The sequence below is a fragment of the Lutjanus erythropterus genome, chromosome 20 (genome assembly GCF_056507025.1).
Source record: "Lutjanus erythropterus isolate fLutEry1 chromosome 20, fLutEry1.hap2, whole genome shotgun sequence".
Taxonomy (NCBI): Eukaryota; Metazoa; Chordata; class Actinopteri; order Lutjaniformes; family Lutjanidae; genus Lutjanus; species Lutjanus erythropterus.
Window position 1 is genome coordinate 26,897,079 of NC_139336.1, and position 27,749 is coordinate 26,924,827.

A 27,749-nucleotide genomic window follows, 5' to 3' on the forward strand; every position below is an offset into this window, starting at 1 on the left:
TGCTCCCTATTTTCTGCATCCATGCACAGATCTTCAACAATCCTCCCCACGGCTCACCTTCGCCCTAAATCTTCATTACCCCTCGAGACTGTCATTATCCGTCCCACCTCCAAACACTAGAGAGGTGAAACAAAGGAACGCACACCTCCTTCACACAAAGAAAGCCTCAGTATGTTAGTGTGTGTTTATGAATGGGTGCGACAGAGATAAAGATGGATGGATCCTAACTGCTAGGTGTTGTTTTTTTCAGGTGGCAAGCTGCCACCCTGCCGTCACACCCCTCTCTCTCTCAGATCTCCTCAATAGCTACTCATCCATCAGAGCCTTCCGCTCCAGCAGCTAACACTCAATACCTCAGTGGTGCTGAGGACAAACAGGTACTGCGTGCAACCAGCCATCACCTTTTCCCTTCTAATTCACCTCAGCCGAGGTTCATTATCATGGCAATAAACAAATTATAACTGAGAAAAAATTCCCAGTAAGAGGAAAACTCTGCAGCACTTCTGTGTCTACCCGTGAGTGTTGGATAAGTATTCATTGTGGGTGGGTGCTGAGGAAAAATCCTGGCTTGAATGTTAGGACAGACTGGGTAAGCACACCTCATCACATATGTTGCACTAAATTTGGCCCACAACAGCCCCAGGAGGCCGAACAGTAAAATTTGGTCCAATTTTCTCAATGCCAGCACTCAGCTATTGTCGACACAGATCTGCTCTGACTTGGGTTTAACTGCGCTGAAACTGTGCTTATGCTCAGACTTACAGCTCGTCTGAATTGCAGTGACATGCTCAGCAGTTCATGGCCGACAGTAACGGGGGGAGGTTAGCCATGCTAGCTCAAACTTTCCTGCTCAGTGGCTGAGAAACAACACTGTATAGGCAAACTGCAGACTTGTCTTTATCGCCCAACTCTGCAGTTTCAGCTCATTGTTGTGGTTTTCTGTCCTGCAATTCTACAGTAAAGAAAAGCTCTAAAAGCCCACTGTACAATATCTGTCCAACACCAAGCAACAAACAGACACATGCCCTGTTTACACCTGACATGAACATGCGTCTTGGATGATCACAAGTGGACAGCTCCGAGTACGTCAGTTCACACCTGGCACTGGGATGCGTGTCTGCATGCCTCTCAAGTGACCACTTGTGATCCGATCTCACTTCCCCACTCTGTATGCAAATAAACACATGCATCATTTCCATTTGCAAAGACCAGATGTGTTGTTTTTAACTGGTGGAAAGCAGCAATGCACTTCCCAGGCCCAGTCTGCCTGAAATTAAAAGAAGAGGTTTGCAAAGACAATAGAACACAGGCAAAATCAAAACACCAGACCGGTTCTGTTCCTTGGTGTGTTCCAGGCAAACACAAATCTCCTCCTTCCTCTTGTCCTTCTTCTTCTTTTGCCACTTAATATGATACAGAAGACTACAGTTGAGTGCGTGATGCTTCCATGTGGCCCATGACACACTGCTAAAAGAATGTGATCATATGCGACCCAGGCCTCTGAATGTGGTCTGAGCGAATGGATATCAGTGCATCTTCTGTGTGTCTTGGGTGCATTCACACCTCAACTCAGAGCTGTCCACTTGTGATCAGATCACCCAAGATGCATGTCAATGCAGTGGTGTGAACAGGGTCACGGTTAGTGACTAGCGAGTGAACATAGTAGAGCATTTAGCGACTAAAGCCAGATATTACCCAAAGGAGTGGGTGGTGACTGAAACTAGAGCCACAGAATACCATCTGCACATGTGTGGAATCCATCTGCTAAGTGGACTCCATGATGTCCACAGCTGTCCATGTATGCGTCCATTTAGGAGTTTATACAGGCCTTTATGTGAGAAGATTAATGCTACTTGCATGTCTGTCTGTTGAATATAAGGCCACAGCCTGCAACTGGTTAGCTCAGGTTAGCATAAAGCCTGCAAACAGGTGGAAACAGTTAGTCTGGCTCAGTATAAATGTAACAAAATCACACTTTAACAGATTTTATCTTGTTTGTTTAATCCGTGCAAAAACCAAAGTGTTACAATGACCACTTTTGGGCAGGTGCAGCCTGCACCTGTCCAAAAAATATGCTGCCTTCGAATGGAACTTGTGAGCTTGTAGTTCTGATTCATCCAAATGGTCAAGTCATGAGAACGCCACTACTCTGCAACGGCACATGGATGCCAGAGCAGTCAGTGTCTTGAAGTCACTGAGGCTAACACTTTAGCAAGCTTGCAAGCAGGTAAAATAATGCAGAAAATGCTAAGACAAGAAGAGGCGGAAGAAGAGCGGGCATATCAACATTTCTCACCGACATATTATAAAATATAATTATATTAACTCAGCATACACCAAAAAATGAACTGTCATGGTCTCTGCATCTGACATAGCCTGGCACATAACCACCTGTAAAACCACCTTATGCTAAGCTAAGCTAACCTGGTGCTGGCTCTAAGAGCTGTATAAATTTCTTCATCTAACTTGCCACCAAAAAGAAAGCATGCATATTTTCCTATTCTACCTATTGCTTTGCATATGTTTGTTTCTGCTGCCCTACAAGTGACAAAAAAAATTAGTCATTGCAGGTTTAAGGAATCATTTACAGTAACTCTCTGAATAGTGAAATGTTCACCATCTTGTCTCGTTTCTTTCATTTCTTGAACCGAGCCTTTTGAAGATTTTTTTTTCCCGTCAGCAGCGACACATGATGTGTTGACACCGCTACCTCCGCTACGTTCGGTAATCAGGTTGCTGAAAGCGGCTACTGACAGGAGCAGTTACGTGTTAGCAGCGTGCGTGCACAGTGGACTCCCAAACTAAACCAGTAATGAGACTGAATTCACAGTAGACAGCTTTTCTCCCACAGAGCAGAGAAAGATCCTGGATGCTCGGGACTGCCAGCCTCGCTTTTGGCTGCCGGTTCAGTTTATGCAAGCTTGTCTCATTTATACACTTTGTACAGCATCTTCCCATGGCACAATGGGCTCTGCAGAGTAAACAAAGCACTGAGAGTTACACCACAATAGCGGGTCAAGTCTTAAGCTGGTACAGGCTAACTCTGATGGGGACTATAAGCTCCTGGCCTACATCTGCTTTTATTTCCTCATCCCTAGCTTATGCCTCCTCTGTAATCAATCTTAACCTCACTTGCTCTTTATTTACCAGGCTATTTGATGCAGCGGATTTTCTCTGATCTTAAACCTGCCAGGTCTCTTCAATAAACAACATTTTGTTTTATTTATCCGCGCGCGACGGAGAGAAATACAAGGTGAGAGTGTTCCCTTCCTCTCACTGGGAACGGCTGTGCTGTTGATTTTTCAAAAACAAAGCTCTGTGGAAAGTGCCAGAGGTCGCTAATAAGGTCACATTAGTAAAATCTATCTGGGTAATTGCTATGAAAATGTAAATATTTGGCATTCATTATCACACAATGGAACAAAAAGAAAAAGATGCAAGCAGGAGAGGACAGGGATGGAGGCTGTAACATTCAGGCTACAACAAGGTTACGTTATTTAAAATCCTCCACAACAGGTTTCCCTTTGTTTATTCTGAATGTCTGCCAAGCAGCACGGCACTTAGTTATGAAGCCAAATATACTGACCTTGAAAACATTTGTATCCTCGCACACATAGTTTCAATACAGTATATTGTTCTTGTCTTGTGCTGAGAGGTTCTGTGGTGTAATGTGATCTGACTGCCGGTGATGTGTATTTAAGCTTTTAGCATCCGATGATTAGCATAAATTATATCGCATAGTCAAACCCTACGTGGATCGCATAAATCATACGATGATGTGTCCCCGAGGTATCGTCGTGTTTACAGCGTCTTTCTTTTCTTTCTCCGTCACACCGTCTCCTCCCAGCGATACAAACTGAAATAATACTTTGACTGCGACGTTCTCGGCCTGCGGCGGACACCGGTTTCTATTGGTTCTCGCCTCAGTCCGCGATCTTGTTAGTGAAGAACGCGTCTTCGGTTTTCTTGATGAGGTTTTCAACAGGCCGCTCAGAGCGAGATGAATGGAGGTGTGGAAATTAAACAGTCTTAGAAATAAAGGTGCCAACCAGAACTGTAAAGGGTTCTTTGGGTTTGTTCACATAGGAGAACCCTTTTTGGCTCCTGGTTCCACTTGGAACCCTTTCAGAGAGTTCTGCCCAGAACCCAACACAAAGGTTATATGTAGATCCATTTGTAAAAGGGTTCACCCAGAACACCCTCTAAGAGGTTCTGCAGAGAACCCTTCTATGATGTAAGGGTTCCAGCCAGAACTCTCTCTGGAGATTCTGCCCAGAACCTTTCCACCTTCTTAAGGTGCTACCAAGAACCCACCCAGAAGAAGAACCCAGAACCCCTTTGTATTCTAAGAGTTTAATCCAGAACCTAACCACTGGGTTCTATCGAGAACACTTTTATATTCCAGGGGGTTTTATTGAGAACCCACTCAGAATGGTCGACCAAGAGCCCTGTTATATTCCAGGGGGTTCTACCAAGAACCCTTGTATATTCTAAGGGGTTTTATCAAGAAACCACAGAGGGGCCTCTACCAAGAACCCTTTTATATTCCAGGGGTTCCCATCAATAACTCACACAGGGTTTTCGTGAGAACCCTTTTCAATTCTGGGGTTTTTATGAAGAACCCACACAAGGGGTTCTACCAGGAACCATTTTGTTTTCCAGGGGTTTTATCAAGAACCCATCCAAGGGGTTCTACAAAGATCCTTTTTATATTCCAATGGTTTTTATCTAGAACCAACTGAGGGGGTTCTACCAATAACCTTTTATATTTGAGGGGTTTTTTTTTTATCAAGAACCTGCCCAGGGGGTTCTACCAAGAACCCTTTAATATTGTGGTACAAGGAACCCTTGATAAACCCTTTATGAAAGAGGATTTCAACAATCCTCTTTGAACTCTTTCTTCTGAAAAGGGTTCTTTTGATGAAAAGGGTTGCTTAATGGAACCCTTAGTTTTACAAAGAACCCTTGATGAACCCTTACTTTAAAAAAGGGGGTTTCAGAATCAAATGGTTCTTTCAAGATGAACCCTTTTGGAACTCTTATTTCTAAGAGTGAGGATTAGTGATTCCTGTGTTCTTCTCTAAAATAGAACCCCTGATTGCTCTGTGGGTTCTCTGGAGTCGAACCTCCTTCAATCACAATCGGTTCAAATCAATCAGACAGACGTCGCCTCAGCCAGCTGTCGATAAAGAGAACCTGACAGCGACAAAACTTGATTTTAGACCAGCTGACTGGGTGTCTAGCTCGAGATCACACCTTAATTGTCTCATTATCTTTAGATGTAAGACAGTTTCTCATGATCACAACTTAATTATGTGAAGCTCAGCCTGTCATCCTGACACACTGATTTAATTATATTGATCACAGATAGACGTTCTTCAAAAACATCATGAGTCACTGTCTCAGGATGGTTTTTTAAGCCATGCTAGCATGTGCTGTCTGCAAACCACTTCAGCCCAGACTGAAATATCTCAACAGAACCTGAACTGATTGTCATTAAATTGGGATCAAGCATTCATGGTTCCCAGGGGACAAATCCTACCGAGTTTTTGATGATTGGCTGACTTTTCCTTTGGCACCACCATCAAAGCTGCGTATTTCAGCACTGATACAGTGAATTTCAGCTTTCTCCATCAAAGCTGCAAACTTTTGGAAAACAATACTTGAAATATTTGAAATGCTTTCAATTCTCATTTGTGACAGTATTGATATTAAGGCATCAATTGATGATTATTGTCATTGTAGATGAATCTGTTAATTATTTGCTTAATTATTAATTTAATTAATCCTGTCACAGTCTCATCAGTTGAAAAATGGGTCCAAATAATTGTGTTTTTATATTACATTACATTACATGTTTGGGCCTATTTGTGCAAAAGCGCAAAAGTGAAAAAGAGTCAGTGAAAAAGTGGAAAAACAATGTAACAAGACAAAAAAGATGTTACAAGACACTGCAAACAATGTACCAAGACAACAAACAATGTTAACAAGACATAACAACAAGATGAAAAATGGCGAGAAAGATGAAACTACAATAAAGACATGACAAGAAGAACAAAACTTTGTAAGACCAAAAATGCCATAACAAGAGATGAAAAAAAATGACGTAACTAACGTGATGATCAAGGACGTGGAGACGTTCGTACGTGTGCTCCACATGTTTGGACCTATTTTTCATCATACAGTCACTCAAGTTTTGGTTTTAGTTTAGGTTTTTGGTTTCCCTACCAGGGACAGGCATAAATATGGGGTATATTTAAGCCCTTAGGCTAATGTGCAACTTCCCAAGCAACAGCAAAGGAACATTATTTAACATTTACTAATGTATAAACAAACTTTCCCAGAGTGAACCAATTTATTTTCATCATGAATTAGAAAGCCCAGATTTGCTGTGGACCCTCTGTGTCACACACCTCTACTTTTCCTGTAGTTAAGGCATTATTTGTGTTAACGTTTGCCTCAAGAGCCATAAGAAAATGAGACTGGCACAGAGGCTAAACTACAGCTAATTATTCAAGAATTCAGCTTGGATCACAAATACAGAAACAAAACTGAGGCGGAGCACGAATGTGAGGAAGATCTTTACTGAAAAGCGTTCAGCGTCATACAGCTGCAGGGTTTATTGAAATGGATGAGCCGAACCGAATCACACCTGGCCGGATAAATTACACGTTAGATTGTGTGGCACTCTTTTAAAAGTGCACGCACGTCTGTTTACATCGCACTCCCAAATCAGCGCACTCTGAATGTAGATGCAGGTATCGAATAAAGATCTTCGCGGCCTGTCCACAGTTTTGGGACGCGGTGTGACAGCCAAGCAGCTGGCGGGACCGTCTCAGAATAATAGTCTGAGGGGAGTGTGAGACCTCAGGGTACAGCCTGTTCTCCTGGGTAGTAATAGGGAGGCTGTTGTGTATGTGCGTGTGCGTGGATGTTCAGGGGTTGTGGGGTTACAGATGGCAGCCTGCACACGTGCACACTCATCTGCTGTATTGCACGTTTCGGCATATACATGCATTCATGGGTGTGGTGCCTCATCACGGCGCTCTCTACAGAGATCGACTGCTCGTGTAATTCCTGCCGAAATGAAATGTTCTCTATCTCTTTTTAAAAAAGATATTCAGCCTATAGGAGAGAAAATTGCAAAGATATTTCGAGTTGATTGCCTTTGCACCGCTATATTTCTGCTGAAAGTGTCTCCTCCACCACTCAGCGAAAGCACAGAGGAGGAGAGATGGAGGAGAAATGATGATCTCCTGCTGGTGCTGTTGTATGAATGTTTTATAGATGGAAGGATGAAAAAGAGATGAAGCCCCGCTCAACCTCTATGCTTATATTATTTTAAAATACTGGTTTAGAATATTGTTTTCAGCCTGTCAAACTTTTGGCTTGAATCCAATCTGACTGCACTTAATATCTCATTTTTCTCATAAGTGCAATATGGTGCAAGTTTCCTGGTCTTTCTTCTGACCACCAGCACAGTTTATTGCGACTGCAGTAAAAGTTACAGTACTACAGACAGCAAGCAGTGCCAGTAATAATTTTAATAATATTTCAAACATTACTGATCATTAGGGCCTATCAGTCAGCTGATATTATCACGGCTATATCAGTCTATATTGGTGTTTGGGATCAAGATTCATCGTTAATTTTAGTTTGTTCTTTTTATTTGTCTGCAAGTAGATCAGAAATCTGCTTGGCTGAAGTCAGTTTTCATTTGTCCCAGTAAAAAAATGTTTTATTCTTTAGTCTAAAGTTAATTGTCATATTTAATGATGAGCTGCAAAGTCTTTAAAATGTCATAAAATAGTGAAAATGATCTATATTAGTTTTTGCAAAGTCCAAGGTGATGTCTTTAAATGTCTTATTTTGTCTAAAATCAAAGATATTCAGTTTAATTTTTAATTTTACTTGCCTGCCTTATCATTGAGCCCTGTAAAAATATAATAATATCAAATATAACCAATAACAAATGTCTCAATATCGGATTGTGACGATATTTACAGTAATATTACATGGTTCAAATGATTTTCTTTCTTAAACCAGTAAACAGAAAAGGTGCTGCAGTGCTTTTTTTTTTCTTTTTATCACAAAAAATACAAAGAATATTGTATCTGTTGTTTTTCTTCCTTACAGAGAAAATCAACTGTAATCAGCTTGTTCCATTATTGAACTTCTACAACAGAAAAAGTTTTCTGTTTACTGGTTTAAGAAAGAAAAATGTTTGAACCAAAGTGAATGGCATTTTTCATTATACAGCGTGAACAACTGCAGGTGAATTATACTTCATGCACGGAGCTTTATAGCATTTTTGTTCTTATAAAATTAGTTTTTCCTTTTAACTTAAAGTACTTCTGCTTTCCTTCTGAAATAAAATAAAAATAGCCAGCCCTGATATGGAGTTACCCACAGTCCGTATATAAAACAAGATAAAAATAATTTAATTAACCGTGTAATATTACTGCAAACATCATATGTTATCATGTCCGTTATCGTGACATTTTTTAATTGTGATATTGAGTGGGACATTTTTTCACTTTGCCATTTTTCTTTGTTCTGTAATATTGCGATAAATATTGTAGCATGGACTTTTTTTTTTTGATCATGGCCTCATCGTACCTTGAGATGTCGGTATTGTTGCATCCCGAACATATATATTGTCAAATATGCAGCAATATGACAATATTTTTATTTGTTTTTTGCTCTGATGTCATTTTCAGGCAATAAAGTTTATTGTTAAACTATAAAATAACCCGTGTTCATTACATATCTTTGTCACAAGCGTAATCATGAGAGATCATTGCATCAGCCCATATATCGATATCATTTTTTTCCTCTAATATCATCATTGCATTGGCCCCAAAGCTCCAGCATCAGTGTCGCTCTGCTGATTATTCTCTCTTATTGTTTTAAATGATAGTTTTCAATAACCTTGAATTCCAGGCAAATGATGTGGTAACTACAAATCTGCTGATTCAATCCCCTCCAGAGATGCACTGTGGAAGTGCTCTTGGGCAAGGTCGCCGTCTCCCAAAACTGACTGATTAAAAAAAAAAAAAAAAAAGGAGATTTATATAGTAAATCTCTGAGGATGGAATAACATGTGCGAAGTAAGGTCACACAGTGGGAACGGAAAGTGTACCGACACAAGCTTTACAGCAAGAAATACTAAGTTTTACACGCTGATGTATTGACTTTACAGTCACTTTGACCTTCCCACTGAAACTCTGAGGTCACAGTTGTTTCAACAACCAGCTGCATGCATGTGAAGACACAAGACAGACATGTTTTAAGACTTCTAAAATAATCTGCTTTGAATAACTATTTGCAGTGACGGATTGGCCATCTGGAAAATGGGCAAATTGCTTGTATATGTGCGTGATCAGTGGATCTGCAGCTTTTCCGCAGCTGCTCTCATATCCCAATGAAACAATCAGCCTATTATTTTTTTTGTGCACATGCATGACTGTTTGCTGAAGGACCTCTGTGATTCACAATTTTTGAAAAACCTTGAGAAACATTTTTCATGGCTCCACGCCTTTTAGTGTCATGGCCAGAGGCATTCAGGTCATCCCTTTCATGTGAAGACAATATCCCAAGAACCCCTTCATTTATTCAAATTTGACACAGATGTCTAACAGGATACTAGCAGTGCTGGAGGATACTTTCATGTAACTAGTTACATATAATAAAGATAAGATATGCATTTATTAGTCCAACAAGGGGGGGATTTCTATCTGTTACTGTTACTAGGAAAAAATATGTAATAAAGTTACAGTTACTAATCAAAATGTTGGTGATTATAAAGAGGTTACGTTCAAATATTTTTTTTGGGTTGCCTAGCAGAGATCTGCACTCTACCGAGTGACCTTTTCTAGTTTTGCCTTTGATGATTTTGATCATGCATGCAGCCCAAAACATTTGAGAACGGCCCATTTGCTCCTTTAAATGTAGTGACAGGAAAGGCAAAGTGAGCGTGGAAACTTTGTGGAAATTGTGCAGGTATGAAATGTAATGTTAGGCCAGCATGGCCAGGCTAAAAAACTGAATCAGAGGTAATGCCAAAAAAATTACCTTCCATTGTATCACCCAGTTTATATATGACTACAGCTGCTTTTATTACATGATTATTGCCAAGACTAAAGCACTGTCTCTAATGTTTATATGTGTTTGGTATGTCTGATGAAACTAGGCCAGTAATTAACATGCTTTATGATTATTATTATATATGTGAAATAAATTATCTTTTGCAGTTGTCCTTATGGCTTTATTTTACCTGGTCTGTGTTCTAGATTGTAACCAATCCAGTCCTTAAATATCTTTAAAGGGGACGGCGATCATTTTTTGGCAGATGATCACTTTTTGCCACAGCACCTGTCTGTTGCAAATGCCAGGGACATTTTTTGATCATTTGTGTCTGATGTGATTCTTCCACAAGAAAGTTCACCTACCTTGTGAAATAGTCTAAAGTTACATCTACTCTCCGTCTACCTGACTGAAGGACCTCTGGCGGTTGTGGTTTCGACTTAAACTCGCCACTAGCGACTATGTACATCCCACACATGGTGGTGATCTATAATCAGTAACATCATCGATCAGTTCCAAGGGTACGCCTGAGTTCATTTTGGATATAGATCGTCTCATAGACTTGTCTCTCTTGTTTTTTGTATTACATCTTATTTCTCTGTGTTATCCAGTTGTTTCTCTTTGACCTCTAACGATAAAACTGTTGTAATTTCTAAACTGAAAACAGGCCCATGTGTTTTGCTTCTTCTTCTTTGAGTTGGGTTATTGAGACATAATGTTTTTTGAACATACTCTAAAAGTTCTAGTCTTAATGGTCTCTTGGTGTCAAAAAAGAAAATAGAAAAAATGGATTAAAAAGTTTGATTTAATCTCCTAACTTTTTGTGATTGGTCCAATGCCAGTGTCCACACTCACTGACTCAGTGACTTTGACGTGTGCTCACACTTTATCAGCGAGGGCTTAGTGCTGTCCTGCTGTCAACTCGTCAAGTCCACGAAGGCTCTGTCACAGACGTTTTGAGCCCTTTATGTACACTTTCCATAAGTCCACATTCTGCCGACTATGCCTGAGGGAATTACCCATAGTTCACAGTGTTGTGACCATAAAGATGGGGTTACAAACAGTATCCTAGAAGTGTTTTAAAAAACATGGTAAACATGGGCCCTGTGATTGTTATAATGATTATGATGGATTCAGGTATAACCTTGAAACTTCTTGATGATATCACCGATTGTGGATAACCACTAGCTGCGTCATGTGTATCTGACACTTGTATCGAAGTTGCCTTGAGAAAGACCTGGTGTGGTCAAGTGTCGATAATAAAATCACTGGAGCTTAGTGTGCTGTCATCTCCTCTTCAATATATGTCAGACAGCTCTTGTGGATTCTAAGTTGCATATTGGACCATGATTGACTTTCATACTATCACACACACCTCCAGCAGATTAATGTGTAAACAGCCTTCTAGTGTCAAACTCTGCTCATCCATCATTCTGCACGGTGAAGGTCAAACATCCAAGTGAAGTAACAATAAGGAAAACACAGTTTTGACTGGGGGAAACTTTAGGATTATTTTAAGTTTATGAGGCACTACACTTTTTTTAACACTTTGCCATCAGACAGCCTTTTCTGATAGAAAAACGCTGTTATATACATCAAATATTGCTCGCTGCAAACCAACCAAATTCCATAGACAAAATCAGTAATTTTACCTTGCAGAACAAAGGAGAAGCTGGTCTACTTCTGTCTCAAACTGTTAGTTTGTTTGAGTTATTGTGTGACGTTGCTGTTTTAAAATGACAGTTCAGGTTCACCAAAGTAATACAATAACACCAACAAATAAACTGATTGAGGCAGCAGTAGACCAACAACTAGGAGTTAAAATGACTGATTTGCCTATAGACTTTGGTTGGTTTGGAGAGAGTGATATTTAGCATATATGATGGCAGTTTCTTGTCAGAAAAGTATGTCTGATGGCAAAGTAAAGCAGTGAAAATATTCTAAATACAGCCTAAATAAACCGATTCTTTGTTTTTCGAAGCCATCCAATTTTTATTACAGAACACGAGGTATACCCACAAAAACAAGTTTCTTTCCATTTTAGTTCCCGTAGTGTTAGAATGAGCTCGTGACTGCCCCCGCTAAGTTCAGGACAACACACCAGCGCAATTCTCCCCCTGAAACGGATATTATGGCCTGCATCATCTGTAAAACACCCTGTTTGCCCGCAGGCAGGACCTGAGGTGGGGATGTAGCCTTGAACCAAAAAAAAAAAAAAAGCGTAGCAGCGAGGGCAGGAGAGGAGCAGCGGAAAGAAGTGTGTTAGGTTCACAGCATCCTGCCTGCCACAGTTTGTGGGCTCAGTGTGCAGATAATTAAGGTTGAGGGTGGACAGCTCCCTACAGCGCCAATGTGCCTTCATCACGCAGGGCTGTGGACCGGGGCTATTCATTTTCACAAAGAGGGAACGCAGCGGACGCAAGGCGAGAGCCACCGGGGAGCTCTATAGGGAGCTGAGCTGTATGGTGGCACAAATAGGGAGGCTGTGAAGACACGGGAATTGAGTGCTTTATTTACTGTATTCATTCCAGTGCAGTACACTCTTCGAAGTAAGGGTTCTAAAAGGGTTCCTTCTGAATGGCTGGAGTTCTACCCACAAACATTTGCTTCTTTTTGAAAAAAAAAGTTCTTTGTACGACTAAGAACCCTTTAATCCAGCCATCTTCTTCATTCATTTCATCAAGAGTTATTTGTACTACAGTATAAAAGCGTTCTCAGTAGAACCCCCTGAGTGGGTTCTTGATAAAACCCTTGACACGTGAAAAGGTTCTTGGTGGAAAACCCTGGCTGGGTTCTAGCTGAAAGCCTTGAAATGGGGTAGAACCCCTCGATGGGTTCTGGACGAAACCCTTGGAATATAAAAAAGGTTCTCTGTAGAATGCCTGGCTGAGTGCTGGATGAAACCTTTGGAATACAAAAGGGTTTTTGGTAGAACCTCTTGAGTGGGTTCTAGAATGAAAACCCTTTCTCGGTAGACCCTGCTGGGTGGGTTCTTGTTGGCACCCTCAGAAGGTGGAAAAGTGAGAGGTTTCTGGGTGGAGCGAGTACACCATAGAAGGGCTCTCTGTAGAACCTCTCATAGGGGGTTCTGGTTAGAACCTCCCACTGATGCTTCTAGGTATATCCCTTTATGCTGGGCTCTAGGCAGAACTCTCTGAAGGTGTTCCAAGCGGAAACATTATGAAAGGTTTTACCAGAAACCTAAAAGCGTTCTCTCATGGGGACGGGCTGAGGAACCCTTTATGGTTCTAGTCAGCACCTTTATTTCTCAGAGTGTAGAACAGCAGACTCATCACTTACTTCGCTCGTGACTAGCGGCTCATTTTACGCAGCTTTGGAGGTTTGTTTCAAGCTGTGAAGCGGCTCCAGCTGCCACAAAGAGGTTTAGTTGAAGTGGCTTTTTTTTTTTTTTTTTTTTGCTACCTGCTGTAAATATTGCGGAGGGAAGAAATCCTCTCCACTGCTCTTTGTACCCACTCACTGTTTTACTGTTTACTCTGTCCGTACTGTTGCCTGCACTGTGCTCCTGTCTGGAGTTTGATGTTTCACTTGTTTTTGTGTGTGTGTGTGTGTGCATTAGAATACTAGTGGGCATCCAGAGTGAAGTGGTTGAGTGACTGAGGGAGTGGGAGTTATGAAGCCAGATGGAAATGAATGTGAGAGTCCTCATTGTTCTTGCCTGAAAACTCCAGCAGGCCCTGCTGCTGCCACTGCTGCTGCTGCTGAGCTCAGTCCTCCTTGCTTCCTCTGCAGCACTCCTCTCCTCGTATCCTCAACCGAGGGAGTCCTCTTTATTTCCAGCATCTGTGCTGTGATGATGAGAAACACCAGCTAACTAGGCCACTGCATAATAAGCAAGAATAGCAGCAAAGTAAAATGAATAAAAAAAAAAAAAAAAAAGGGGGGGGGGTTAGTTCACGGGGGGAAAGCTTTACCCAACATGTAACTGCTGACAAAAGTAATTCAGCAAAGCAAATATTGTCCTTATTCCTTTATTGCAGATGCATTCATTTATTATTGCTTACCTTTACCTATAGCCGCTGCAGAGGTGCATCAGAGTTCACATCTCATTTCGGCAGCGAAGCCCCTGAGCTACGCTGTCATGTGACTGACAATGCACCTTGCTGACTTTCCGTTTGGTGTGTGTGTCAACTGCAGTCCTGGGATCCCTCCTGGTGCTGCAACGTTTCTGTGATACTCAGCGTTTTAGCCCTTGATTCACTTTGTCAACAGCTTCATTATTGTCTACCAGGAAGTGGCAGTTGCGGGAGTCTTCACTGCTTCTCTGCAAGGCTTTTCACACTAGCTCTTTTTTCTGTCTAGCGCCGTGCACACTGTTATTCGTCTTTATTTCTGCAAAGTTTAAAGTGGTGATAATGGATTTTTTTTTTAAATAATAAGAATATGCCTGCAGTGAGGAACCTACAGAGAATTATCACCTCAAGCTGCAGTTCCCCTCGGCCTTACAGAGCTTTATTCTGAGTTTTTAGTTGTCCGGCTGCAACTTCACTGTTTGGTTCACTCTCACCGCTCTCATAGTGTTGTTATCGGCAGCTGTGTTCAGCAAAAAAGCTCTAAAAACTCATTGTACAGTACTTGGGCTGCACCAAACGGCAGACAGATACAGTTACAGAAATGGCAGACGTACACAAATTCTTCACTCAAGTGGAAGTACAAGTAGTTATGTTAAAAAAAAACACACACAAAAGCACTCATTCAACTTCTTTACTCAAGTAAAACTTAAAAAGCACAGACTCAGAAATTAACTCAAAATATAAAAGTAAAAAGTAGCCATCTGACAGACATGTCTACCTGTTGTTTCTGTGCAAAGTAAACTGAACTTCACCTGTTCTCTACGGTCCAGTCTACGTGTTATTGTCTCTTCCATTTAGGATGAAACTGGTCTTGATGGCGGGAAGACGAGCACAAACTATGACGTAACTAGAAACGTGCAGCGCTGCAGGTCCACCCCCAACGTTCTTGTACTTTTGGAAAGTATTACCCTCCCAAGCAGAACTTACTAAAATAACGTTCGCCAGAAATGACCACGTGAACAATAATATGTAACTGCTGGATGTGTAAATAAGCAAAAAGCAAGTTCACCATGTCATCTTAAAAGTAGGTTGTTCCAATACCAATACCAATGCCAGTGTCTGGAAATGTCCACCTAAAAAGTAGCACTGGCCATCAGCAAGTACGTAAGTCTATGCACTGAGCTGATACCATGTGACGTGTTAGCCCTGAAACAGAGCCTTTTTTCCGAACACACTGGAATCGGACTGGTACTCTGTATTAGCCAAAACAGTAACAGAAAGGAATAAATGGTATCGAAATGTGATATGCTAATATTGTGTTCACAGTTTGTTTCTGCTGCCACCAAGTGGTAAAATAAAACAATTATTACAGGTTTAAAGACACATAACTGACTTTTTCCTGCATTGGTCTTCTCTCTTTGTCTTTCTAGTGTAGAGCACGACTTCCGTCTGCAGGAAGGGCAGGTGGTACGCACATGGAAGGTGGGCGATCCTCCCGAGGGCTCGCCACAGCCCGCCACTCCCCAGCAGCCCACCGCACCCCACCAACAGGACTCCCCCCAACCGGTGCGACCCCCTGCCACCACCAAGAAGAACAGGAAGAAATGTTTCTGGTTCCTCTGAGCGCCCGGAGGACGGAGCAAAAGACGTTTTGATACTGTAATGCACTGCATACCCTTCTTAGAAAAACTGCAAATGATAAACTATGGAGATTTGATTAAAAGAAAAAAACAAAAAAACAAGCGTGGAATGAACTGGAGAATTAAAATGCAAACACAAAACTGTGGGAGGAGAAAAAGGTGCAAAGGTTATGATTTTAGCTGTTGCTGCTGGAGTTGATGAGAATGGTTTGACTGGGGCGCACATGTTGTTACTGCTCTTAAAATGCCTCTTCAGCACTTATAGGTTTGATACTGGTGCAGGGAAGTAAAAGTGCTGAAGTCAAATAAAAGCGAGAGTTCAGTCCACAATATGACTCACAGTTAGGAAGCAATTAGGAGATATAAAGAGAATATATAGCGGGAGGAACGGGGCAAAGGGGCAAAGTACAAGAGGCAATACAACAGAGAGGACAGAGAATATTTCTAAGAGATGAAATAAATAGAGTTTATTATAGGCGGAGAGAAAAGGAGACAGAGAGAGGAAGGATTCATCTTCATTAATGGACTAATGAGGGTCAGAACACCAGCTTTTATATCCAGAGACATTTAAAAAGGATTATTATGACCTGTATTTAAAACTTTTAATATACTGTAATTGATGAAAAACTATTACACATGTCTACATGCACATACAGCACACACACAAACACACACTTAAACACATGAACATGACATATTTACATAAAAAAAAAGCATATATAAAGTGAGAAAATGAGTGAGTTGAGTTCTGTACATATCAGAGCTATTCTGCTTGGATGCTATATTTCAGATATGGATTACTGCTCTATAAAAGTATTTTACCACAGCTGCTCGTGTGTGTTTTCATTCTGGTTCCAGCATGTTTCAAACCGTAGTGGTGCTGAGATACTTTACTTATAATTGATATTTTTATAATAACACTGTATCAAATGGCAATGCGAAAGCAATGTGACAGGGGTGGCTGGTAGTGATGAACCTACAGAGAATTATCACCTGAATCTGCAGCTCCCCCTCGGCTTTACGGAGCTTTATAGAGAGTTTCAGCTCATTATTTTGATTGGTTCACTCTCATCACTCTAATAGCCACAGCAGGCAGCTGTTTTCAGAGAAAAAGCTCTAAAAAATCCACTGTATACCACCTGCTCGGCACCAAACTGCAAACAGTGCAACAGAGAGGAGACAAAACAGAGAGGAGAGTGAATACTGGACTTATTCTTGAGGTGGCAACAAACACCTTAATATAACTTTTTTTTTTTTTTTTTGCTAACACGCCTGCCACATCAAATTAAATCATAATTGTGTGTTTACAGCTTGTTTTCGCTGGACTCAACTGTGTATTGAATGTGCTGAAAATCCTGAAAAACTCAGCTTGGAAAAGCTTAATGTTATAACAAGATGAGTTCATGTTATTCAAGGAACATATCAGGATATTCAGATTTATTTGATGATAACAACAGTTTTCCAGTAAATTATTTATCCTGTCATATTGTGATAAGTTATTGCAATAACATAAATCATTTCCTGTCAAAATGTGAAACTTATATTGTTAAAACATCACATTTTAACAACATAAATTATCCTGATATTGTTATAACAATAAGCAATCATGATATAGAATGAAACCTTTATGTTATAACAAGATAAATAATATATTGTTTTAATTATATCTTGTTATAACATGACAAAACCTTGTTTATAATGCAAAAAAAAGTGTGTTATGACAATAAGCAGTAAGCTGAGACTTGTGCAGTTTTCTTTTCTGGCGTGGCAGCAAACGAATGTTTAAAGTATCAAAGCATCTGCAGAAAAGTGTCCCCTTTAACTGACATGTAAACTTTGACATTTCACTGTTGTAGCTAGATGAGGTGGAGTCATTTTAAATACTAAGGTACTGGAGTCCAGGGCTCCCAGCTCAGGTGTGTTGAATAATTTTACCTGTTTGAGTCTTGAGCAGTTATTTAAATGACCCCATCTGTGAAGTTTAGAGGAAATGTCTCATTTAGAGAGAGATGAAGTCCCTTCCCTTCTGGTGTTCCCCACAGGACCTTAGTTTGGAAAAAAAAAAAATGTGAATAATAGCGAGAGACAAATTATTTTTGATCCTGGTTGAACTGTGCCATGAATTACATCATGTGTGTCATTTTCAAGAAAAAGAAAGTTATAATTTGTCGTAGGTTTGTCACATCGTGGTACAAACACACAGGCATCGCAGTGTCAGCGGCTAACATTAGCTTGCAGGAGGAGAGACAGGCATGACTATGCTTAAACAAATTTTGGGTGTGTAGTTTTTCTAATTATGTATCTTCAAAGCCTCATCCTTCAAAACATCCTTTCACTTTCTTGTCTCGAAAAATCGTCTTTTAAATCACCTCATATGTGTGATTTGTGGCACAATTATTTTAAAAAATTACTAATAATAAAACTAGTAATAAAAGTTCAGTAATTCGCTTTAAGGTAGTTAAGTGGGAGTAATAAAAATCCAAGCACTTCACAGCACTACTTTCACCACTGGATATTATTATTAGCCATTTCATCAGTCACTTTCAGGCCATCAGGATAGACACAGAATGACTATGGATCTTGAGGAAAACAGAAAACAAGTAATACACCCAACACAAGGAACAGACGCCTCTCAGTCCTCAGATGGCGGCTCAGACAGCCCACTTTCGTGGCCACTCCAGGGCAAGTCTCAGGAAATTAAGCCTCAGCTGTTTGATGGCTGTGAGAAGCCCCAAATATTACTACTTAGTAATTCATGACACACATAAGCTGCTTCTATGAGGCTCTGAGGTGGTATGAGATCCTGGCCTAATTTATTCCAAACTTCGGAAAGTGTTAGCTCTCAGTTTGTTTGCCTGCTTGTTTGGATTTGCGCGACTGCTGCCAGCTTCCACTTTGCCTCAAACAAAGCAGTTAGAAACAGATTCTGTTTTGTTTTTGTTGGGACGAGTCGTTGGAGGGAATATGCATCCGTGTCAGGCAGGAGTCCATGCAGTCCCTCATGCACTGGACTTGTAATACCGCTTTGTCTTGCTGTGCTCTTGAGACACGAGTACACGAGTGTGCGTATGCACACAGTGGCGGACTCAGGTTTTCTGAGGGGCAGGGGCGAAAGAAAATAAAAAGGGCACCAGCTGTATCAATGTGCTGAAAGTGGTGATGCATTTATAGTGAAATAGTTCCAACCCATGGTTTGGATTAATTTTATTATGTAACAATTACTGCATCTTTGTAATAAAAACACAAAGGGAACTATTTAATCATTTAGTGGCACAGAGAGGTCAACTAATTTTCGAGCAAATGCTACTGAACTGTGTTTTCTTCACTGGCAGGGCACCCTAAGGCACTTGTTTTCTGGAACCGGAAAGTGTCCTTAAAGAGTACTTTACCACATTTTGTCCACTGCCAGGGCACCTTAAGTCTCATGTTCATACTGTCTCTGCTGGAAAGGCTCCTCATAAGGCATTTTACCAGGTTTTCTCCAATGGAAAGGCATCCTAGAAAGCACTTCATCATGTTTTGTCCACTAGAAGGACACCAGGGTACCAGGGTACCCTAGGACAATTGATTGTGTCTGCTGGAAAGGAACCTTAAATACCATTTGGTCACATTTTCCCCACTGGAAGGGCACATTAGTGAGCACTTCACTGTATTTTCTCCACTGGAAGGGCACCCTAGAGGGCATTTAATTATGTTTTCTGTATTGGAAGGGCACTTTACCATGTCTTCTCCACTGGACAGTCACCAATGAGGGCATTTCATCATCTTTTCCCCATTAGAAAGGCATTTTACAGTGCATTTCAATATATTTTCTTCACTGGAAGTGGAACCTAGTCAGCACTTATACACATTTTCTCCACTAAAAGGGCACCTTAGGGCACTTCATTGAATTTTTACCAGTGGAAGGCACCGTTTAGAGACCGTTTTACTATGTTTTCTCCATTGGAAAGGCACCCTAAAGCATTTGATCACATTTTCTTACTGTAAGGTCACCTTAGTGGGCAGTTCATCAAGTTTCTCCACTGGAGGGGCACCCTACAGGCCATTTAACCACTTTTTTTTTCTCAACTTGAAATGCACCCCAGGGCACTGAACCACATTTTCTGCACTGGAAAGTCACCCTAGATGGAACTCATCATGTTTTTTTCACTGGAAGAGCACTCTGGGGAGCACTTTACCACATTTTCTCCATTGGCAGGGCACCCTAGGGCACTTGATCATGTATTTTTCCACCTAAAGAACATCTTAGAGGACACTTTACGATATTTTCTCCACTGGAAGGGCAACCTACAGGGCACTTTATCATGTTTCTTCGACTGGAAGGGCACTCTAGAGGGCACTTCGCCACATTTTCCCCACTGGGAGGACATCCTAGAAGACACTTTAACACACTTTCTCCACTGGGATGGCACTTTATCATGTTTTATCTACCCCAGGGACATCCAGGAGGATGACACACAAATAAACACATCAACCTAGCCCTGTTCGAGTGAAGCCTCTATGTTCACCGTCTTAACTCTGTGTCCTGCAGGGCTGCACTGAGGTGTGGAAGTTGAAATGCTTTTGCAGCACGTACTACATTACCACATTCACACACAAACCCTGTCACACACACACACACACCTCACAGTTTCACAACCACACGATTCCACTTCTCACACAATCGCACAGCTAACATATTGTTCTCAGACCAACACAATGCATTATCTCCCCCGCAGTTGTTCCTCTCTCCCTCACAACCAGGCACACGCTTCCTCCTAGTAGCTCTGTGTGTGCCTCGCAATGCTGAGAGGAGTGTAGAGTTGTCAGTCATTAATCTGCTACAGCACAGCCTGTAATCCTGATGACAGAGCAGAGCGGGCTTACAGAGAGCAGAGAGGATCTGAGCCCAGCCTGGAGTGGGGAACAAAGGAGCCAGAGAAGACTGGCTTTGAATCCATAAAGAGAAAGGGAAGTGTGCGTGCATGTGCGTGTGTCCGTGTGTGTGTGTGTGTGTGTGTGTGTGCAGGGATTCTGGGGTGAGGTAGGTAACTATTTTGTCAGCAATGCTGCAGTGCTATTCAAGAATGCTGGCACACACAAAAGGGAGAAAAGCTTTACATGGAAAGCAACCCGGGCCGCCGCCTGTGTGTCACACTGACACATCAGGTAAATGGGCTCCGGTCCAGGCTGGCCATTATGGAGCTCCGGAGAGAAAACACAGAGGCCTGCAGAGGAAGAAAGAGGGAGAACAAGCCTATTTAGAGGCCTCTTCAAAGAAACATCAAGGGTCAAAGTTGGCTCACGCAATTCAGCGCAACATCAGTCGAAGGCTCGGCTGAAAATGAAGGAGGAAAAAAATAAACATGTCTTGAGGCATCAACAAGCATGCATAATGGGCATGTGAAAACAACTACAAGTGCCTGTGCATGCTGAGAGGAAGCAGCAAAGCTAATACTGCATGAGTCATTGAGCTTAGGCTGCTATAGAGATATTATGTTTCACTTTACCACATTACAACTAAAGAGGTCATTTCACAGTCAATCAGACCGAGAAGTCAGAGGTGCCGGAGACACAACCTGTCCGCCGCGGGTCCACCAGCAAAATAATCTTATTTGAGGAGTAATGCACTAAATGATGCAACATAAACTGTATCTCCTTTTCCCAATGACTTAATAATGATGCTGATAAACAAGCCCCAAAGATGCAATGATACTTGAAAGAATTTTCTTTTCTTTGAACTGAGATAGGAGCCTCATTAGTGACCAAATAAAAGAAAAATATGGATTGAATGTGGACCAGGGGATCCAAATTAAAAATACACCCACATGCATGCTCACACACACACACACACACACACACACACACGCAGACACAATGCCTGGGCACATCCTCTGGCTCAGCTCTCTAGATTTCAGAGGAATCACTCGGGCACACACACAATATCCCAATCATATCTACATGTGTAGCACTGCAGCACTTCTGTGTGTGTGTGTGTGTGTGTGTGTGTGTGTGTGTGTGTGTGTGTGTGTGTGTGTGTGTGTGTGTGTGTGTGTGTCACTGGGACGTGGTAAATAATGAATTAAAAAGTACCCATTTCCACACGACCTGCCAAGTTTCTGAGTCAACTGCGATAGCTGCAGATTGGTTTAATAAAATATGAGCTAAATTCTCCCCTGCCACTGCTGTCACTGATGCAAAAATGGGCAATGAAATGTAAATACAATCACGGCTCGGCTGCGAAGCACACAGAAACACAACAGACCTGCGACACCGCGGTTCTCCATACGAGGCAGGAGCTACAATCAGATGGCACACATGGAAAGTAATAACACTTCATTCTAGAGGCTGGCAGCCCGGGCAGGAAAAATAACCAGTGTTCGGAATCTGTCAATAAACGGCATAAGTTTTGATTAGTTTTGGACATTTTTGCCTTCACAGAAAACTTCAAAGTCGACACACACACACACAGACACACACAGCTAAGATTTTTAAAAAAGAGTGGGATGATATTCGACAAGGGCCCAGACTGAATCAGAGATGTTGGAGGAGGTTCACAAGAATCAGAAGAACTTCCCAAATGCATGTAGTTGGAGCTTTCAGAGGAACGTCAACATAGAAGCTGGGTTTGTGAGCGAAGTTTTGACTTTGTGCTCATTCCTTCACTTGTAATGATTTCTGTTACATGGTTTTGTTAAGATATGTGAGCGGCATCGCCAAGTGCACCGTTAAGCTTCAGATGCACTCATACATCAGTTTATCTTAAGGCTGAAACATGCTTCTTCTCCCGTTCTCCGAGCTGTATGTGGGCGAACGACCACGGGGGTCGATCGACATTCATATGGTTCTTTCTTCTATACTTACAACTTTCCTCTTTTCCGTTTCAAACCCCAACAGAAGTCGCGTCAAAAAGTTTTCTTGAGGGTGGTGGATGATCGGCACGACAAAAAGATAAAATAATCACCACAGTGATAAGTTTCCAAACTTGCCGCTTAGTCTTTTGGCATTAGCTGGACGCACAAGGTCACATGATCACGAGAGAATCTGTCTTGCCAGGTTTCAAGTTATGCGCTTGTGGCCGAAGTGGTTCGGAGCATCATATGAGGGACTACTGCAGCTGTGGGTGTGAAGAGGTGAGCATAGGTGCTGCTACAGCATCAGTTAAATCAAAACCAGAGAGTATTTCATCACTGAAAGAGGGGACCACAAATTTCATTCTTCTTTGGCTGACTGGCTCTCTTACTATGTTATTTACTGATCTGATTGGTTGAAATTAGTCCCTGAACAACAGTGATAGACAGGTGGTTCATCCAATCACCTACCAAATATTTTTTTGAAGCGCCTGCCATTTTCCAAGGACAACTTCTCAGATGGTTTCTATGACAAATCTGGTGCATCAGGTTAGTTGTGACACATGAGAAACTCTTTCCTCGCTTTTTAAAAAGTTGCCAGCCAGCACCAGCATTGTTGACAAAATTCACCCACAGAGTATTCGGTTCTCTGAATATGTTAATATGGAACATATCAAAAGAAAGAACAGATCTTCTAGTTTCAGACAAAATAGGTTTTGTTCTAGCGTCATTAATTCTTTTTTTCTGAGCACCTGAATGTTGGTTGGTTTCATAAAAAAAATCCACTTTTGTGAAAGAGACATTTTTAGGAAAATTGGTCACCGTTCACTTCCATTGTTTGGGAGATTCTGCAACGCTGTTTTCCTGCAAAAACCCAGCAGTGTTTTAGTTTAAAAAACTAAACCTGACTGTCAATCTGCATGAGGGTGAGTAGATAATGACTGAATTTTCATTATTGGGTTAACTATCATCACATAACTTCATCCTTTCCTCGTCTCATTATTATTACGGTCAATACGCCCGTTTCTCTGGTGAGGATGGGCTGGATGTATCACTGTTCACCGTGCATAGAAAAGCTTGCAGAAACATTGACGTCTTTGCAGAACTATTACTCCAGATCAACAACTAACACACATCTCTTGGAAACTGGTTACAACACAATGCTGAAGTTCTGTCATACACAAGTAAAAGAACTGACAGTTCACAAGCAAAAGAAATAAAATCCACATCACTGTTAAATGTCATGCAGCAGAACTCATGACGGGGAACAATGAGAGTTTATAAAACAGTAAAAAGACATTTTGAACAAAGAATAAACAAGAGTTCATGCCTGTGCTGCCTGCAGGGCAGTCAGTGTGCTCAGGAACACGTTTGACAATTATTTTCAGGGGAATGTGTCACTGTTTGAGACGAGTTCTCTGAACATCAAAGTCAGTCTCTCTGAAGACATGTTAGATAACTTCAAAGTCCTGTGACTGCTTTGCCGAGAGGTGCTTTTCCTTTGTTTTGTTCAGCTAGTTTGTTTTCTACTCCATTGTGGAGTAGATGATAAAGACTGTGAGCGCATATTGCATCATGAACCTGTTCTCTGTAATTTACCATTCAAGGACACGCTGGACATTGAACATGACTATAAACACCAAAATATTCTGACAGGTTGGTAACCAGGCACAGAGCTTACAGAGACCATTTCCATGCTGATTTCTTCTTTTGCTTGTTCAGAGATTGCTTTGCATCGGTACGTGATGATAGAACAGACAGCATTATTATAACATTCTGAAACCTTGATTTTTCTTCTGGTTGCACTGCACATTTATCCTTGTAATTAGAAGAAACATTTTTCCTTTAGGGTCTTCATTTTCTGATCCACAACATGTACAGCTGCTTTTCTTTCAGATCCACAGTTCATAGGGAAAGACCTTGGCTGCTTGTGTTGGAACTGCATTGTCCTGCAAGTCCTCTGCAACAATTTAGCTGAGAAGCGGTCATAGCAATCAATATCCTGCTTTTTCTAACATTAACTGATAAAAAAAGTTCTCCAGACTGTCCTTTGTTAGAGAACAAAGGTTGTGCCTAAGTGATATTAAATTATGTGTAAATCAATTTAAAGGGATCGAAAACCTATTGAACCATTGAAGGCTGGAAGCAGGGAAAAAGCTAAAAGGTAACAAAGTCTACAGCTTATTAATTAACACACTTGTTTCACCTCAGCAGAGACTTTAAGAAGCCACTGCTCCTGGCGTGACGTCAGCCATCGGTTTGAACTCTCGTGTTTGTCATTATGGGTGTAACCATCTTGGGATTTTTGGAGGTGGAGGTGACTATATTTTGTACGTTAACAGGTGAATTAAAGCAGATGTTCAAAAGTAAAGCAAAAGTTACTTTTTCTGGTAACTAATTATTTTTTTATTCAGTAATAGGTAAGGTAATTTAATCACTTTGGAAAGACGTAACTAGTAACTGTAACCAATAACTAAATTTCAGTAACTTGGCCGACATTTCTTTGGATGTAGCCAGGATAACCTTTTCCCCTTGTTTTTAGTCCTTATGCTAAGCTAAGCTAACTGGCTGTAGCTTCATATCCTCATAGTTTTCAGGGGATTTAAGTATTTCATAACAAAACCCATCTGGATTTACACACAGACTTTCAAGATAGATGCAAAACAGTCATTCAAAGAGCTGATAAAAATGCACTGACACAAGAGCAGCTGCTGCCTTATCAGAAATGATCAGCTGTTGTGCTGCTGACTTTTATTTCCCACAGCATCAGATCAACGACACGAGGCTGATGCCCACGACTCCTCTTAATTGGTAGGAGGACATCTCCAACAACATGTAATATACATCAGATTATGAAGCTCATCTACCTGCCACACACAAAGCAGGTCTCTGGTGACATAATTATATGACTAACGCCATGGCATTAATTGGAATTAGTGTCCCTGAAGATCAGTGTCAGTGGATATTATAGGACTGGTTTAGCCTTTGTGTTAGATGTTTGGGCCCGGAGCTCATTCAAAGTCACAGTATGTTATCTATACTATAAACAAGATCAGTGGAGAGGAAGGAAAGCTTTATGAAAATGAAAAGCATGATCTGCCCAGTCAATCAACTTTGTATCCCTGCAATTCAATTAGTGAGATGACGGCAATGTGTACGGATGACTAAGTTGAAGAAGTTACGATGCCAGCATGATCTTATTCACCAGGCTGATGTAATGCAAAACAGGCAACATTTCTTCTGAAATTATGCACAAAGATTCAACATACTGGGACATGTTGCATCACATATTCCCATAATCCTCAAACTCCTATCAACTCTGGCCATTTGAATCTCTCCATGTAATACGGTATTGTAGCACACGAAACATGCGCTAATAAGCTACTTTGGCACCGGGCAGGAAGTTAAGATCGGCTTTCTCTGTGGTATGCTGCAACATAAAGAGATCAAGTGGACAAAGGATTTCATTTAGTTCATCTCCTGCTTTCAGTTTCTCCTCCAGTTTTATTCACAACTCCTCTTCACTGCTAACTTCATTTATCAATATGCACCAAACCACGTGAAAGTATTATTATTGTGTTAATATTAAACAACAAAACATAACTGTGTCAGACTTTGTTTTGCCCCAGATCGCTCGGTAATAGATGACAGTATGTTATTTGTTGAGTTTTATAGGCTGATTGTTGACTATGTCTCTATCAAGGAAATTATAATTTTTTGGGTTTATACATTTTAATGCATGTGTTGGTATACTAACAATATAATGGAAAGCATTATAAGCAATTCAATTATAATTTAATATTTGCTGAGGCGGCCCTGCAGCTCTGTTGGTGGAGTGTGCGCACGTGTACTGAGGCTATCAGTCCTCTGCAGCAGCCGGCGGTTCGACTCTCGCCTGCGGCCCATGTGCTGCGTGTCATCTCCTCTCTCTCTGCCCCATTTCCTGTCATGTCATCACCTGTCACTGTCAAATTAAGACAAAAAGCCTGAAAAAAAAAAAAAAAAAATTGTATTTGCTAGATCAGGGATGTCAAATATATGGCCCGTGGTCCAGAACCGGCCCACCGAACAGTCCAATCCGGCCCACTGGATGACTTTGCAATGTGTAGACAAATAGCACAGCAGTTCACTGAAAACAAAACAAAATAATGAATACTTATTGTGGTCATTTTTAAATACACTGAACATCGTGCAAAAAAAAAAAAATTGCAGCTTCACAAAACAATCTGTGTGACATTTAAATCTTAAAGTAATACTGGAGGAACTCTGTTGCTAATGCACTGCCAAAATTACTGATTTGTAAGCAGTTTGTGTGGCAGGAGGTGCTGCAACTTAACCATCTTCATCATTAGCCTCCACTTTAGTTGGTGTTGTGTGGTGATCCCAGAATTAGAGAGGCAACGAAAATTAAAAGAATTTCTAGATCTCGACAAGATCATTAAACAAAATCATTAAAAAGTAAAATACTGTGTTGTTGTTCAGCTCCAAAATACATAAATGTTTTGCGCATTTGTAGATCCACTGTCGTCATTTCTTCATTAAACAGATCGTTCATTAATCATGAATGTTTTCAGAGTACTTTTACTTCATTATACAATAAAAAGGGGAAGAATTTAGAAGTGAGGTTATTATGCAACACTTTATTAGTCTGGCCCACTTGAGATCGAATGGGCTGTACATGGCGCATGAACTAAAATGAGTTTGACACCGCTGGCCTAGATTATATAAATTTATGTGAATGAAGAGAATAAAATTCATTACTGAAGTATAAAGTGATGTATAAATCCCTAGAGCTCCATCGGGAAAATTATGAATGAAGATCTTTCATGTTTCACGGCCTTTATTAATTTATGTGTTTATTTATTTAAATAATGAGTTCTGCAGGAGATCTGTGGACACCATACGAGCTGAAACAGTGCGACCGTCAAAACGCTTTAGGCTAAACGACACAGAGGGCAGCGCTGCTCAGAAACATCAGATCCAAATGAACATTAAAATTCACATTAAAGGAAAACTTTGACATTTGGGGAAAATGTGCTTATTTGCTTTTTGGCTGAGAGTTAGGTGAGAAGATAAATGTTGTCTATCATGGTAAATATGAAGCTATAGCTAGCAGGAGGTTAGCTTAGCTTAGCAGACTGAAAACAAGGGAAACAGCT

General features: G+C 41.0%; 1 protein-coding gene across 2 annotated transcripts in view; it reads left to right on the forward strand.

Moving 5' to 3' along the window:
• Positions 1 to 16,586, forward strand: part of LOC146308615 (uncharacterized) — a 61,296-nt gene extending 44,710 nt beyond the window's left edge. For both annotated transcript variants that reach the window (XM_084746494.1, XM_084746493.1), the window contains exon 4: positions 15,551 to 16,586. In XM_084746494.1, the coding sequence (XP_084602620.1) occupies positions 15,551 to 15,743 (193 nt within the window). In that variant the 3' untranslated portion in view covers positions 15,744 to 16,586. The remainder of the gene's footprint in view (positions 1 to 15,550) is intronic.
• Positions 16,587 to 27,749: the final 11,163 nt, after the last annotated feature.